The 16,749-nt window shown below is 35.5% G+C and overlaps 1 protein-coding gene and 1 long non-coding RNA gene across 6 annotated transcripts in view; one reads left to right on the forward strand and one right to left on the reverse strand.

Annotated features, from left to right (window-relative positions):
* The window catches only part of LOC138936798 (uncharacterized), a 56,733-nt gene that overhangs the window by 18,960 nt on the left and 21,024 nt on the right, over window positions 1–16,749 (forward strand). For 2 of the 5 annotated variants that reach the window (XM_070302513.1, XM_070302512.1), the window contains exons 4-7: window positions 2,427–2,584; window positions 4,259–4,508; window positions 8,475–8,696; window positions 9,437–9,632. In XM_070302513.1, coding sequence (XP_070158614.1) covers window positions 2,427–2,584; window positions 4,259–4,508; window positions 8,475–8,696; window positions 9,437–9,632 — 826 coding nt within the window. Of the gene's footprint in view, window positions 1–2,426; window positions 2,585–4,258; window positions 4,509–8,474; window positions 8,697–9,436; window positions 9,633–9,882; window positions 10,458–10,643; window positions 15,225–16,749 lie in introns of those variants that run through there. The other 3 variants (XR_011447428.1, XM_070302515.1, XM_070302514.1) reach the window with 3 other exon arrangements.
* LOC138936801 (uncharacterized) overlaps window positions 752–16,749 on the reverse strand; it is a 65,001-nt gene continuing 49,003 nt past the window's right edge. The window contains exons 2-3 of the long non-coding RNA XR_011447429.1: window positions 1,462–1,545; window positions 752–1,055 (exon numbers count right to left, since the gene is read on the reverse strand). This is a non-coding gene — a long non-coding RNA (uncharacterized lncRNA). The remainder of the gene's footprint in view (window positions 1,056–1,461; window positions 1,546–16,749) is intronic.

A 16,749-nucleotide genomic window follows, 5' to 3' on the forward strand; every position in this document is an offset into this window, starting at 1 on the left:
AGATTCCGCGAAGCACGTGTTTGGAGATTGACATCTCGCGACAAACACTGACACGCGCGAAGCGATGGACTCCGATTGCAAATAACCGCGGTAGACGCGATTGCGTAATCCACTGGGTAGATCGAAACGATCGTCCATCGCTAAATTCGGCAGTCGCGATTCGCGATATTTATCACACACTGCGCGAAACACGTGTTTGGAGATTGACGTCTCGCGACAAACACTGACACGCGCGAAGCGATGGACTCCGATTGCAAATAACCGCGGTAGACGCGGTCGCGTAATCCACTGGGTAGATCGAAACGATTGTCCATCGCTAGATTCGGCACTCGCGATTCGCGACACTTGTCACAGATTCCGCGAAGCACGTGTTTGGAGATTGACATCTCGCGACAAACACTGACACGCGCGAAGCGATGGACTCCGATTGCAAATAACCGCGGTAGACGCGATTGCGTAATCCACTGGGTAGATCGAAACGATCGTCCATCGCTAAATTCGGCAGTCGCGATTCGCGATATTTATCACACACTGCGCGAAACACGTGTTTGGAGATTGACGTCTCGCGACAAACACTGACACGCGCGAAGCGATGGACTCCGATTGCAAATAACCGCGGTAGACGCGGTCGCGTAATCCACTGGGTAGATCGAAACGATTGTCCATCGCTAGATTCGGCACTCGCGATTCGCGACACTTGTCACAGATTCCGCGAAGCACGTGTTTGGAGATTGACGTCTCGCGACAAACACTGAAACGCGCGAAGCAATGGACTGCGATTGCAAATAACCGCGGTAGACGCGATCGCGTAATCCACTGGGTAGATCGAAACGATTGTCCATCGCTAGATTCGGCACTCGCGATTCGCGACACTTGTCACAGATTCCGCGAAGCACGTGTTTGGAGATTGACATCTCGCGACAAACACTGACACGCGCGAAGCGATGGACTCCGATTGCAAATAACCGCGGTAGACGCGACCGCGTAATCGAGTGGGTAGATCGAGGCAACCGTTCGTCGTTAGATTCGGCACTCGCTACTCGTCACGTCCGATACTGAAAAAGATATGACATTCGAGACATGATAGATTATGCGAAACACACAATGCACGTTTCATATGTGCATGCAGATAATATGTATTTCACAATAATATTTTGTTATTAATATATTTTTCTGAATAGAATAAAATAAAAAAAATGTCAAGAAACAGAAGATTGATAAATTTCGTACATTACAAAATCTTTTAACGCTACGAATTATTTTAATGCCGTGGAAAAAGTGCGAAATGAATCACACGGCAAATGAGAAGCATTTATTTCAGCAATAATTAACATCGTGCTTCGGTCGTAAATTGACCTGATTTTGTCGCGCATGCACAATACTTATTAATGTTCATCAGTTATGCCGAATTACCGTCGGTCACGAAATCGAAATACGCGTCTAATACATATTCCCACTTACTTATTTCGCACTGCGAGAAGAGATTGCGTGCGTCCATAATCGGCAAAATTGTCAGGGCGTAGCGTAAGTTTCTCCTTGGATTTTCTGAAACAATAACAATGCAGATATAAAATGAATAATTCATTATTTCATTATTTTACAATTTTTTTTAAAAATGTTATATTTATTATAGTAACTTTTGTCGTATGTAAATCTATATATAACATATTAAATATATATATATGGTATATATAACATATTAAAGTGCTTTCTTATGTTTCTATCGCGCAAATTTGCTCGTTATTCACGCGAATTATTCATGTGAGATCAATACGATATGAGATTGGCCTCTTTACCAAGCTACGTAGGCAAGCGAAGTCGATAAATTTCGCGGCGAATCACGGTAAGGAACGTCGCAATAATCGAAATCTCTCCAGCAGATGGGATTCGTATTCCGTAAATTGAAAGCGCGGATTTATCGCACGAAGCAGTGCGCATTACGCGAAAGCTTGTTGACAAAGATATCTCATCGTCTGAGTTTGCAGTGCACGTAGTCTCTTTACAACTGTGAGGGAAGAATATAAATTAGATCATATATTAACATTATTCGAGCATAGTTCATAAATGTACAGATATTTAGTATTTCGTAAATTACAAACGCATCTAAAAACAAGCGGAATCGTAAACTAACGGAACAACAATGATAAAAACTTAAACAATATAAATAAAAAATTGTATACAATCTTATCGATATTATATTTAAGAAATATAAAATTTATGTAAAAGTTGCATAAAAAATTTCAAAATACAATTGGATATACGTATAGCCAATAATTTTGAAATACGGGATTTGATTTCGCAATTTCTTTATCCATGCAAGCCTTTCTGCCATATATACAGCTGTATATCCACATGAGAGATATCGTGCAAGATTGCGCGAGCTTTGAAGAGTAGTCGGGGAGATTCAAATATTCGCGTCTGTCCAGGGAGCACCGGGAGAAACCGGAGTTCCTCGCCTTATCGCCAAAGAGAAGTGAGCTCGGGAAGTGTCAGATCGGGCGGAAGCGGTGGCGCACAGGTCAATCTGGGATATGGGACAAATACCTGGGCCGATTCTAGGCGAGCCAGCAGCTCCGTTTCACAGGTAACCGTGCTCACTTTCATATCACATTGCTATTTTTCCATCCGCAATGGTCGAGGGATTTTCTTTCCGCCACACGTTACGTCACACACGCCCCCCAGTTGCCAATGTCGTGGAATGCGAGCGACTCAACTATCTTTTTGGTTGAATGGATTATACAGGCGAATAATTTCAGAGGATATAACTTGTCATTGATCATTCGTCGTGTAGTGATTACGGCCATGTGAAATGGGTTGTATTATTTTTTTCTTTTTTTATCTTAACCCTTTTTTATTTTTCTCTCCTCCTTATATTAATTGTATATATTACAATATATTATGTTTTTTATCAAATGAATTTCCATCGAGTCGGCTTCGCAACACTTTTCCATTTTTATTTTTTACAAAATTTGTTTAAGTTTGATTATAAAAAGAGAAAATAAGTTGGAAACCTCGTGTGGAAAATAAGTGTTATGAAAAACACATTTACCTTGACACGAGTATATTTTAAAATATTAAATTATTTAATCACGCATGTAATATATATATATAATATAACACACAAAATTGCGATACTAATTAAAGTATAGAGATCAATTTTGATTTATTATCTATATAATTAAGTTGATTAAAAAAAAAAAAAAAAAAGTATTTCAATAAAATTTATTCAAGAAACAAGCGATGATGTGTTTTGATTCGACAATGATTAAGTTCATTATCTGACGCTTCTTGCAAATTATTGAAATTTGTTACAAACACCCGCTATATTATTTCGTGATGGAAGAATTAGAAATTGTGTGCGAGACATCAAAGGTATGGATGTTCTCTGTGTTCGTGACAGCTTAAATTTCCCCTGCACAGATCACATCCGTCGCTTATTTCCCGCGTGAAAAACGTGCTCGGGACACGGCGCATGCTACCCGAGGACCTCTCAAAGGATCAATTCCGGACGACGTAGAACGAGAATCGGTGAAAAATAAGGAACGTGTTCGGCAAAGCTACGCTCGCGCTTTTTACGATAGCTCGTTGGATCCGCGTTGTACGCGAGTGGTAAATGGAATATAAATTGATTTTTAGGACAAAATCTGCGCGGCGTTTCGAAGATTTCCGACATCAATAACTAAAAACTGTACTGCAAAGTCGAATTTTAAAACATGAAAAGAGTTTCATCTCCCATTTCTCATTGTTCGTATTACTTTACAACTCTTTTTACAACGACACCGAGTTTTCGATCATTTAGAAAAATGTGCATCCCTTCGGAAGAATTTTTGAGAAATCTTTGAATCATCTCTTGCATCGCTTTTAAAATCTGGATTCTGCTGTTAATTCTTTTTTCTGTATTACGAGCGTGTTGATTAACATGGGTTCCTAGCGAAAGACGGAAAAAACCGCTCTTGCTCCATCGCTAATTGGATTACTTTGTAATCAGCAAAATGCAGACAAAGTGGTAGTACCACAGCACACAGTATACTAATGCAAAGTAATGAGGAGAAAATTTAAAAAAATGAAAAAATAATATTACAATAAGGTAAAGGAATGCGAATGCTGGAATACGTTCGTTTATAATATTGTCAAGTTATTTCTATGGTAAAGTCTAACGCGCGTGTATGTGTGACATTAATCCGAATAAACTCGCCAGAACAGAATTGTATTATGTTACGAGAGGAAATCTGATTTGAGTCGTCGCGTGTGCTTTCAGCTTTCAGGCGACGAGTCGCGTCGACTTTGCGCAAGCGGCGCGAAGGTACCTGAAAAGGGCAACACGGAAACCGCAAATCTTGGCGTGGCGACATACGGCTCGGTCGTATTCCAATTAAAGGACGCCCATCTCGAGGCAAACGGTATCTGCGATTTCGTCTTTCGCGCCTTGAGAGTTATCAGCAAGACAATGACGTTCACCATATGTCTCACCTGTCTGTCCACTGTGCCTATCTTGATGTTCATTTTTGGTGAGTAAAATGATAGAGATCTTTAATATCGATGGCTTCCATTATAATCTTGGTCAGGCGAAAATCGAAAGATCTTTCACCGATAATCGATCACGCATGAATAATTTAATTATATAAGAGTCTTCTTGAGTAGCATAATGAATATCATATAATAAATAGTAGGGATAACCGAGGCTGTTTTCGACAGTTCGATCCATTTTATATTTCCGCTTAAACGTAGTAGATCGAGTAAGATCGAGACGTAGTATATATATATATATATCAGGGTTGGGAAAGTTACTTTATAAAAGTAACTCGTTACCGTTACTCGTTACTAATTTTAAAAAGTAACTCGTTACCGTTACAGTTACTAAAAAGTAACGAGTCGTTACAATTTCCGTTACTTTTTTACAATACAAACTAATAAATTATTTTGCATAAGAAAAACTTTTAAAAAATTGTAAGCAAGATTTCATTCAAGGTTTATTACAAAATAAATGATTAAATTTTATCGAAATTCTTTATTAATTTTTAATAAAATTTGTTGCTCCATAGTATCATCATTTAAATGCCCTCTTTGTGGTGTTAATACAGAGCCACCGATGCTAAACATTCTTTCTACAGATGCACCGCTTGGTAGAGCTGTATTATATTTAATAAAAAGTTTTTTAAGTTTTGGATAGTCGTTTAACATTTCTATATTACAATTATTTGATTTTAAAAACCGTTGCAATTCTTCTTGTTCAGATTCATTTTGCACCGTTTTTTGCTCAAAAATGAAAAAATCATCGTGATTGTCAGATTTTCCAGCTTTTGAAGAATTTTCAGTCGATCGGATTCCCAATAAATCCTCCAAGTAATTTTCAGCATGTTTTCTTTTTTCTCCGGTTAACCAGTTTAACTTAAATTTTGGATGTAAACATGCTGCTATTATTAATTCTTTTGTTTCAAATATTGTAAGAAATCTAAAATCAAATATAGTAAATTAAGCGACATTGTTTGTTTTATTGAAATTAATACTTTTGAATCAATAGTTTAAAATAAAATAATATTTTTCAATTAAATCCTTATGTAAAATTAAATAACATATGTATTAATCAAATTAATAAGTTACCTTTTATTTAAACCTTGCTGAATAGCTTCAACTAACGAATGGCAATCTATAAGGTCAGATTTATTGAGATTTTCTAATTTTCGTTGCAAGGTACTTAGAACTGGTAGTAAATGAGATTACAACATAATAAGAATGCTAATTGGTCGATTTGCTTACGGCTTTACGGTTAAGATAAAAATTTTATCACGCACAATAGCAAGAATAATATCTTAAATAAATCAAAAAATTTAAAAAAAGTAACGATAAAAGTAACTGTTAAATTCGTTACTCGTTACCGAAAAATGTAACGAAGTTACTTTTTCCGTTACAAATAAAATTTGTAACGCCATTACCGTTACAGTTACCGAAAAAAAGTAACTGTAACGGTAACGGCGTTACAAGTAACGCGTTACTTCCCAACCCTGATATATATATATATATATATATATATATATATATATATATATATATATATATACTTGAAAATTAACGACAAGTTCTCTCGTGAGACTGAGGAAGGTGATATAGCTTATCTCTACTCTTTGATCTTTTAAAATTCAAATATTGCCAATGTATTACTCTTTATTATAACTCTTAATTATCATTTAAGATTCTTTCGTCTTATTAGTTTCCAATGCTATACCTTCTCAATATTACTTTTACAGATTATTATATGAATATTTTTTATACGCGAATAAAAAGAGAGATGGCAGATTCAGTTGATTTAAAAAATGATGAAGAATAAATGATGGAACAAGATATTCTCTTCAACTCTCTTCATGTTTTAATAAACTTTGCAAAAACTTTCAGTCTTTTTTCATGTAAATTTCCCTCCGTTACATATCTCTCGAGAATTGTATCTCTTTTATTAGTCTTTAACTTTTCGCAAGAAAATATCTTTATATATCCGATAGGATTAATTTCAAATATCAAAAAAAAAAAAAAATTTAATATCCATCAGTACTATGATATTAGTCTCTATTCTTCAATTACTTTCTGAATTGAGATTGGATCAAAAGTACGGGGTATCTGATAGCTGAAGATGATTTCTAGGGGTATAGTTTATGCGGAAAACGTATTAAGAGATAAAATTCTTTTTCCAATATCCTACTAAGACAAATATTTCGTATCACCGTGAACGCGAAACAAGTCTGGAATTTTATTGGGGCAAATAAATGGAGAAATTTTTTTTCCATAACATATATATTTACGCGTAATTTAAATATACTCAATTTTCATAAATTCATTTCAATCAATTTTTTTTCCTAAACCAAATAAATTACGATACCATGCAGCAAAGGTACATTTGCTTTCCGGTCGGATTGAGTGTAACGGACCTGAAAATTTCACGAAATATTCGATATCGTTTTCGAGTTAATTAATGCTGTCACGATTACGACACGCGAATCGGTAGCGTGTTGAGCTCACGGCATGCAAGTATATTTAATTTCTCGACTATTCAACCTGATTTATTCAGACTCGGTGCATTCACCTTCCGGCAAAGTCAACCCGGTAAGAACCTGCAATCGATAATATAATGGCATAGACTAACCGCAAAAATGCTCGTAAATTGCCGAATAAGACTTTAATCTTTTATGAATCACGACACAAAAGCACGAAGGAGTTACAAAAGCCTGTACTGTAAAACTTTGATAAGGCACTTCCAATCTTAAAATAACGGTAACAAAGAGACCGATTCGAGGAACAACGTGAAGCACATGGAAGATTCAATGTGTTTTAGAATGCCATTAAGAAAATTACTTCATTATTTAACTTGATTTGCGGAAGGAGGAAAGGAAGCGATCGACGTATCACAATTGTCGATCGTTTCTTTTATGCGAAATTTGATCTAATCATACAAATCAAATAGTTCGTAAACCGTAAACTTCTTTAAAGCATTACAATCGAAATAAAGACATTTAAATCGGAGTTGAAATGATATACAATACATAATCGCCTTGAAGTTCCTCTCTTTTTCCCGAATAAAATATATACATAAGTGTATGCGCATATAATTTTTTAATTTCATTTTATCTCCGCAACAATTATTGAAGTATTTATAATAATTGTATTGATTTTTTTTTTATCACAGCAAGAACACACAAGATAAATTTTTCAAAATAATGATACATGTTATGTTACAGTAGAAATTTAATAGTTCACATATACAAGATATGCATAATAACGATGCATTTAAGGCTTTATTTTATATCGTAGTGGAGAACCTTTCCACGTTTGCATGTTACGTTATCCTAAGTTGGACGTCAGGACGTGATATACAGGATAGACGTCAGGCAACACGCAATTAATGCTAAATTATTCCTCGCCAGCGTTGCGAAAAACGTATAATAATGATGTACGTCATATATACAATTAGATCTTAATTAATGGGCATGAATATCGATTAAGACATGTTATTCTCTTTTCTTTTCGAAAATAATATTAAAAAAAAAAAATGTATGGCGTTAAACAAATTATTCATAATATGTTATCGCTGCTCAAATTATAAAATAGAGTATTCGGGTCACGGATATACAAGAACTGATATAAAAGGAAAACGTCATAAAAGATTCACTAACGAGAAAGGTTTCAGGGGGAAATCGAGAGAAACAAAAATCGTGTTACCAATCATCACCTTTACCGCCATACATATGCATGCGATGCGACGTAAAAAAAAAAAAATCGAAATTTCTGTTTAATTAGAGATCAATTTTACAAATATGTATCTATATTTATATAAGCTAAAATAAAAATATAAAAATTTATTAAATATATTATATATATATATATATATATCATAAAAAATTTTCCCCATTTATGTATGGCAGATTTTTTTTTTCATATCGTAGCGAATGGCGAATGCCATCGAGTCATGTTTAAATTTATCGTTGTAGGTGTGCAGTTCATTAGGGATTGTCCGAAAGAGCCATACATCCCTGTCTACATGGTGATCGGAGGAGTTTTGGGCGCCGTGCGTATGTTATGGGCGCTTTATTCGCAGATACGTTCCCGCAGGCCGGAAGTGCTGTCCGTTCCCGCAACCACACCATACGTCTCACCTACAAAATTACTCTCCATAGCTCTATCGTGCTTCCTGGTCGCATGGTTCGTGTTAGGTAAGCAATTTGAAATTTCCTTCGGAATTATACACGCGCGACATTTAATACATCCCGCGCCGGCAGCATCCAAACTTTCCGAGCTTAAAGCCACAAAGGATTTACTCAACAAGCGCAAAGCCGTATCACGAGAACGTATTTTATAATATTCAATCGCATGATTCCATAATTGCTTTATGCAAACCTGAATAAATCATAGAAGATTATCTACTATATGCAAGAGCAAATTATAAATAATAAAAGTAACTGCATGTTTTAATAAATTTTCGTTTAATTTTCGCTGTTATTAAATTTTTTCTAATTATTTTATATTAATTACTCACATTTTATCGATTACAAAAAGTCCACTGTTATAACAATTTAACCGTTCGTGACCAGGTATCGTAGTGGAATATTTATATCTCGTGCATCGCGCCAATTTGTCGCATGGCAAAACGCGATAGTTTGTTGGTCGGACGTAATCGCAGGCTACACTTAATCACGAGCATTTGATATGTATGTCGCGTATATTCCGCGAGGTCGTTACTACTTTCAAAGTTTTCGGGTCGAATGCAAGAAGAAAGTTTTGGTTGAGTTGGGAAACGAGCGAGCGAAATATTCTCTTCAATATGGAGTTCCAATATTCTTGAATAAAATTGATAATATTCTACTTCGACTACTTGATGTTTTATCGCTCGGACTTCGGAAGATGTTGATTCGTATGTTCCACGTGTCGTATGCTTTCTTCTTTTCTGTTGCAGGACATTATTGGATACTGCATATAATGTGGCCGGAATACAAAGTTTCGTTGTACGCGCCCAATCAGTGGTGTCACAAAACGCTCTATATTTTTTCTTTGGTTCATCTGTGCGTGGTGTATACGGTTTTATTTTTAATACTAATAGTAGCGATCGGTCTGGCTTTCTGCAGAATTATGGAATGTCCTTTACCAGAAAGGTAAGTCGCTCTTTGGCGCATTCAGAAAATATCTGCTGCTTTACAGGATTTGTTGAAAGAAAAGAATAAAGATCAATCACGTTAATTAGAAGCTGATAATATTAGAATTATTTTAACACGATATCTTTAAAATGTATTGTATAAAAAATTTCTAGTCACAAATTATTTACAAAGACTTATATCTTGAATTATATTTTCGCCTATAAGTTTTTGTAAATAATTCGTAAATTTCTCTTTTTATGAATTGCAGATATAGAAAGCGACAATTCCAATCAAGATTAATTTTCCTAAAAATTCTCAAAATGGGAGAATAACTCGCAATTAGACACGTGGTTCGAATTTTTCTTGCAAAATACGACTATGACTTATGATGAAAATAACATGCGATGTTAATTAATTTTCGTAGAATTGACGATGGAAACTATTTTACGACGACGAGTACGACGATGAAAAATGTTTCATCGACACCGCGTTTCAATTTGCTTATTAATACTCGTTATATTTATAAAGCCGAATAGCACGGATCATGTATCGTGTATGCACAAAGATTATGTTCCTATCGTCAACGAATATCTCGCCCATAGCTTGCATTGCATGTTTAACATAGCAACGTGATTAAAATATTCGCGGCGATTATAAAAAATACAAGTTAAAAGACTTCGCATATAATACCTGTATCGCGATTTAGCCGTTTTCTATTCCGCACATGAATGATACACTCGAAATGCCAAATGTTTGACTCATCGAAATCATTGTGCGTGCGATAGCGCGCGCTATCTAATCGCTATTAAAATTATAATCGTTGAAACGATATATATATATATATATATATATATAAAGTTTCGACAATCTTTCCCACTCGATCTGTGTCAAAGCGATATAGAAAGCTATATTAAAAAGTAAAATGAGATAAAATAAACTTTTTTTTATACATAAGGCGACGAGTTCCCCCGCGAGATCGATAAGAGCACACTCACGCTCCAAAGTGCTCCCGTTCTGGTCGACTTTCAGATACAAATAACCACGGCGATCCGTTCGCCAGAATAAAATCCGTGAGAAGAAGAGAAAGACGGCCGGCGGCAGGGGCGGTGGCTGGCGTCTAGACAGACAAAAGGTCTTGGAGGACTTGCAGGAGGAGGACGACGACGATGACGAGCGGAGCGACCATGGGGAGGATTGCGGTAACAAGATCGTGCAGGAAGTGAAGTACTGCAGCAAAGTGCAGTTTCGCGCGCCAGATATCATCGAGCTATGATGAAAAGCGATGATGCAACGGAAGAAAGAGCGGAGACGCGTCTCGTTGCCGGTGGCGAAAAAATTCAGGAGAAAAAGTCTCGTAATCTTTGCCACGATAACGAGGAGGAGACGCCGGCCGCGGAGGCAGCATTTGCGACAGGAAGCTCTTCGGGAGGAGAAGAGAAACGTATAACGAAAGGCAAGGAATAATCAAAGTCTCGACACTGGCACGGATAGAGAATTCGCATTTTCCGCAGTGACGATTTACGTGGAAACGTATCGGCGAGGAGGCGATAGCAAAGGAATTAGTCGTTTGACTAAGGTAATGGAATTTACGAAAACATGTAATTCGATTGTGACTCGATTCATTTATCCCAATTAATTTGTGGAATGTGATGTGGAAGAAAAGATAGTATGATTGATATTTTTTTCTAACAACATTGGAACAATATTAAATGCACGATGATATAATTTTTAGCAACGATTGTTTCTCAAAATGTATTAAAGTTTTAATATCATATTCAATCATCTTTAATCTCAATTTTGAGTAAATCGACGATGCAAAGTTGATGATTTTTCGATTCAATCGTATTCATAGCAGGAAAAGAAAAAACGGAATGAAATTTTCATCGACGTAAGAAGATTATCCTAAAATCTTCCTGTAAGAATAATATGGGACACGTGTCTTTGTCCCGATAGCAGAGGACAGAAACAGGGAATATTTTTTGAAGAATCTCGTTCTCCCTCCCACCCCCGAAATGCAGTAGTTTCGATTTAAGCGTATCTTAGCTGCGGTTCAGCGAGGAAATCGATACGAAGACTTTCACTCGTATCAAAACAAGAATCCAATTCCGCTCTTACAAAAGCAACGCTTTTTTTTTACACGGAATTAAATGTAGGAATCTAAAGCACGTAAACAATCTGATTGAATTAGCATGATTAAGCCGTACATTCCTTTTCTCCCGTGAATGTTTGTCGAGGAATTCTACATCGTAACAATAGCGATTGGATGCGAGCGATTTATCCGAGAGATTCTCGCCAATCATCGATCTTGCGATTCTTTTAATTCATCTCAACGAAGAAGCTTATTGATTTTCTTTTGCTTTTATTGCTTAGCTCCCAGCAAACATATAAACAAGCAAGCAGCTATTAAACATGTTGTTTTTTTTTTCTTACTTTATATTATACCATATACAGCTTTAAAGTTGATGAATATTTCCGAATAAAATTATTCCGCAAGATTCTTCTTGTCTAACAGCTTGAAGGTCTCGAGCACGAGTTTCATTAGTTCCCGCGTAAAAATCCGCCCCCATAGAAAACGCGCCCGCCTTTTCGAAAACTGGTCGAACCACGTTTGAAGATCACGCAAAGTTGAAGAAAATTCTCCACGATTACAGTTTTATCGGTTTTATGTCATTCGCAAAGTTGCGGATCGCCCAAACGCGAAGAATACGCAACTTTCCAAGTTACTCTACTTTCGGAGCAGAAAATTGTACGGAGAAGAAAACCGCCATGGGCAAAAGAATAAAGCCCGGTACGAGCGACTTATCGAACGACGACGTCGATGATGACGATATCGACGAGGACGACATGCTCTCCTATACTGACCGAATCGACGCGAAATCCATTCCGTTGAATCAAGTCTGGCAAAAGTAGTTACAGTAACTGCGGCAACTGCATTCCGCTCAGTGACGGAAATGATATCGAAATTTTGCTATCCTGTTTACTCGATGCTCTCTCTCTCTCTCTCTCTCTTCCTTGCATGCGCAGATAATATTCGTGCAAAATTTTGCATACGAGAAATATGGAATTTCATGCTCGCTCGCTGCGATTCGTCGACATATCAAAGCTTTCGATCGTTTCTCGTTATCTCTCGATAGTATCGAGTGCTGACAGAGAAGGTAAGTAGATCTGATTAAGGATACTTTGACGTAGGATGAAACGTATAAAGTATACAAGAGACATTATTCCTTAACTTTCATTATCTCTTCTCATTCCAACATATTACGCATCGAGTCTCAAAATAAATCAAGCACGCTTCGAAGCATGTAATAACTATTAGCTGTGTATTATCAATTCGTACGCCAATTATATAATACGTTCGATTGAAAGTCAGTATTTGTTCCGAATGAAACTTGTCGACAGGTTTTTACGCACCTACTACATATCCATACACATATACACACAATTTTTTTTTTATGAATATTTGTATCGTCGAGTGTGATATTGTTTTTAGTTTTTTTTTTCTCATCTCTCAAATTTCACGAAATAATGATATAAATAATATGATTCTCGTGTTATGTCATTCAGTAAATAGCGTAATTAAAAATATAAAAGTTAACGAACCAATTTAAATAAATAATATCTAATGTCCTCGCTGAAACTCTTCTACAATGCTCAAAAATACTTCTTTTCGAATCCGATAATTAAATGTTTAAAAAAGAATTCTTTTTTTTTCTTATTTATTAAATATCGAAACAAAAATCAAAGATACGATGACGTATTGCACGACAGAAATATAAGAATGAGAATTCAGCTCAGGCAAAAAGGATAGATGATGAAATAGTAGAATAAATTAAATGTCGAAGCTAAAATGTTCTGGTTCAAATAAGATGTAATAACTGATGAGATGGTCAGATGAGTTTAGCAAAGTGGGTTAAATTGGGCGAAAGTGGGTCAATGAGCGGGTTTCTCGGTAAAAATGCAATTTACCCTACAATCCCCCTTTCATCCGCAGCTACTACGTATGAGAGTCTGACGTTATAAAAGTTGTTTAACGAATTAAGGATATACATGCGAATCTTATCGAACGTATACGCGCGCATAGATATATATCATTGCTCTAATTATAAAGAAATTTAAATCACAAAATATAAATTTTTCAAAGTTTAAATTAATGTCCTTGGCTTTTAATATATCTGCCGCAGTATATAAAACTTTTAGACACGATAACGATTAATCATAAATTTACGAAATTTATCATAGTATATTCGGTGCTTCGGTAAAAAGAAAGTTAATGTTTTAATAATAAAATAAATATCTCTAAATTTGAAAGCTTTATAATTAGGCCGACGATATATTTCATTTTGTCGACCTACCGTATGATGTATGTTATACACGTGTCTCGAGCATCCTGCGTCAAGAACTTCGCGATCCAACTTGTGTTATTATTTTGCGATTACGACACGACCGATCGCATCTCGATGCTCTATTATGTGAAATGTCTCAAAGAGAAAAAAAATTAGATAATAAGGGAGGCGGGGGGGGGGGGGAAGGAAGAAGGGCACAATGCGTCAATTAAATCAACGCATCAGCAAGCTTCGCTTTAAGCTAAAATGCGACTCTAACGAGGACTGTTTTTTTGCATAAATACAAATCCCGACCAATATGACTGTAGACATATAAAGATCGAATAAATAAATCGTTAAATAAACTTGTCCCGTTTTAACGAAATTATTGAAGGATTCATCGCAAACGCGTGAATTTGCTCATATTTAGCATTGCGATAGAAAACATGCATATTCATGTGCACAAGTATTTATACGTTTTGATAAATATAACTTTTTATACTATGTAAATGTTTGAGCAAATAATTCACGTTGCTTTTTACACAGAAATAAAGCAAGACTGCATGTTAATTATGATTTATGATTTAATTGTTTCTTTATGTATCTACAGTCATCATATCGGATCATACGAGAAAAATCGCGAAGCAAACGGATAGCTTAAGTAGACGAAAACAATTGTATTTATTTGTATAACACACATACACACATATTGTGCGTGTAAATATAAATATTGTATATTCTTACGTACGCGAGAATAAGAGTAATTTGTGCAACAAAAATTTGACCAAACGCAGCGATAGATGATCTATGTGAATTAAAGTGTTTCAATGGCATTTAATTTTACTTTATTGTTCTTATGTTTGCACTCGCGACTGGTTCGAAAACGGGTCCATAATTAATCGTCTATATATATATATATACAGAATAAATAAATACAGTAATTGTGTCGTGATTAAGGCTGTAGCTCAACTCGTCAACGTAACGTGTGACCGTAAAATAAATCTCCACTGGGAACGCGCCTTGCACGATATTTCCATACTCGTCCATATTCGTTTACCATTATTTCAACGAGCGAAAATTCTATTCGATTTCCAATCAAACGAACACCAGGAAACAAAAATACATTTTTCTATTGTTCTTTACTTTTTCACATTCACAATTGTTGTGTAAAAATAACTCGAGTATTAATAATAAAAAATAGGAAGAAAATATAAAATAATTATTCTCTAATATTATCATCTTTTAACAAAAAATAGTTAATATTGTATCGATTAATAAATCGAAAGTATGGTTCACTCATCTTGAAATATTTTATGTAACAAAATATTATCGCTAACGTTTTTCTTTACGAGAAGAATGTTTTGTTACTTGTCAAATGAAAAATTCTCGAATGATAAAACCCTTTTTTTGTGTGTGCTATATGTTGGGGAGGGGGTGGGGGTGGGGGTGGGGGAGGATATTAGTGCAAAAATTTCAATAATTATTATATAAACTATGTACGTTATTTTTGTATAATTCATCATAGCAAAGTTCAATCACAATATTACATTTAAAGTGAATGAAAGTCGCATTGAGTGTTGAAGTCCAGTAAAAACACGGAGCTCAGTTTTAAAAATCGTTGAAATTACGGGAATATTTATCAGTTTTGTGCATATTCGGAAAATGTATATTGATTTTTATAAGCAAAAATTTAATGGCCGTTTCACACTTTTGTAGTATCTACGTAGTATGTCGAAATCGAGGAGGGAAAAAAAAAAAAAAAAAAAAAAACACGTGCCCATTGAATCGCGTTTAACAGAACTAATTTAAAAATTGAAGAGTTGAATACATTAATGGGACATGCAAATTTATACAAGTGAATATAAAATCAAAGTTTTATTTAAACAAGAGATATTTATAAGTGTTTTTTTTTATTTTTATTTTTTTTTTCCTCGTAAAAATTTAAATCGTGCGAGCCATACATCGATTGATTAACGAGATATATAACTGAAAACGCTTTATATATTTCTCGTAATATAACGTACGTTAATCTTCCCCGTACTAGCGAAAGCCAGATCATCCATTGGTACTACGTTCACAATATTATATGCATTTTCTGTCCTCGGAGAGGAGATAGAAACTTATTACAATGCCTAAATCGATAAAATGGCAAGATGTAGGATATAACGAGATATATCGGACAATAGATGATATTTGTCGTGATAATTGCGCGAATGTGGCGAACTCTGTACTCGAGTTGGCCAGCGGGACTTTGTGATAATCGTATATACATACATATGTATATCGAGCGAGTAATTTGGAACACCACCGAGATGAAATAGAAATTTCGATCCAAGATTACGGTCCTCTCCTCTACATAGCTTCGCCTAGCTATAATAATGTCGTCGATTAGTAATTATATTAATAAATGTACCGTTGAGAAAAATGTCGTTGAATTTCGATAGGATTTTAATAGAATAGAGAGTAGAGAATTTATTTATTTTTATACTGGACACCTCGAGACATTGAGCGTCCGCTATATTTAATTGGGCGCATAAGACGTCCATTAACAACGAGCGCAATATTTTTCTCGGTTCATTCGGAATTTACGTGTCAGTTGCTTTGATTCTCCGTAGCAAATCCGTTTCAACGCCGGTTTTATCGTTAAATGCGCGCGCGTGTCATCTGACTGTTTAACGTATAAATACTCGCAGCGCGAAACGAATAAACGATAAAGGCATGAAAATGGGAACGATGAACGATATTGATATTAACGGTAACGCGAAGAGTGAAAACGCGATACGATTTTAATGGTACTTTATCTATATTACCGA

This window comes from Polyergus mexicanus, unplaced genomic scaffold, assembly GCF_030449975.1.
Source record: "Polyergus mexicanus isolate NDT 795.1 unplaced genomic scaffold, iyPolMexi1.0 SCAF_10, whole genome shotgun sequence".
NCBI classification, from domain to species: Eukaryota; Metazoa; Arthropoda; class Insecta; order Hymenoptera; family Formicidae; genus Polyergus; species Polyergus mexicanus.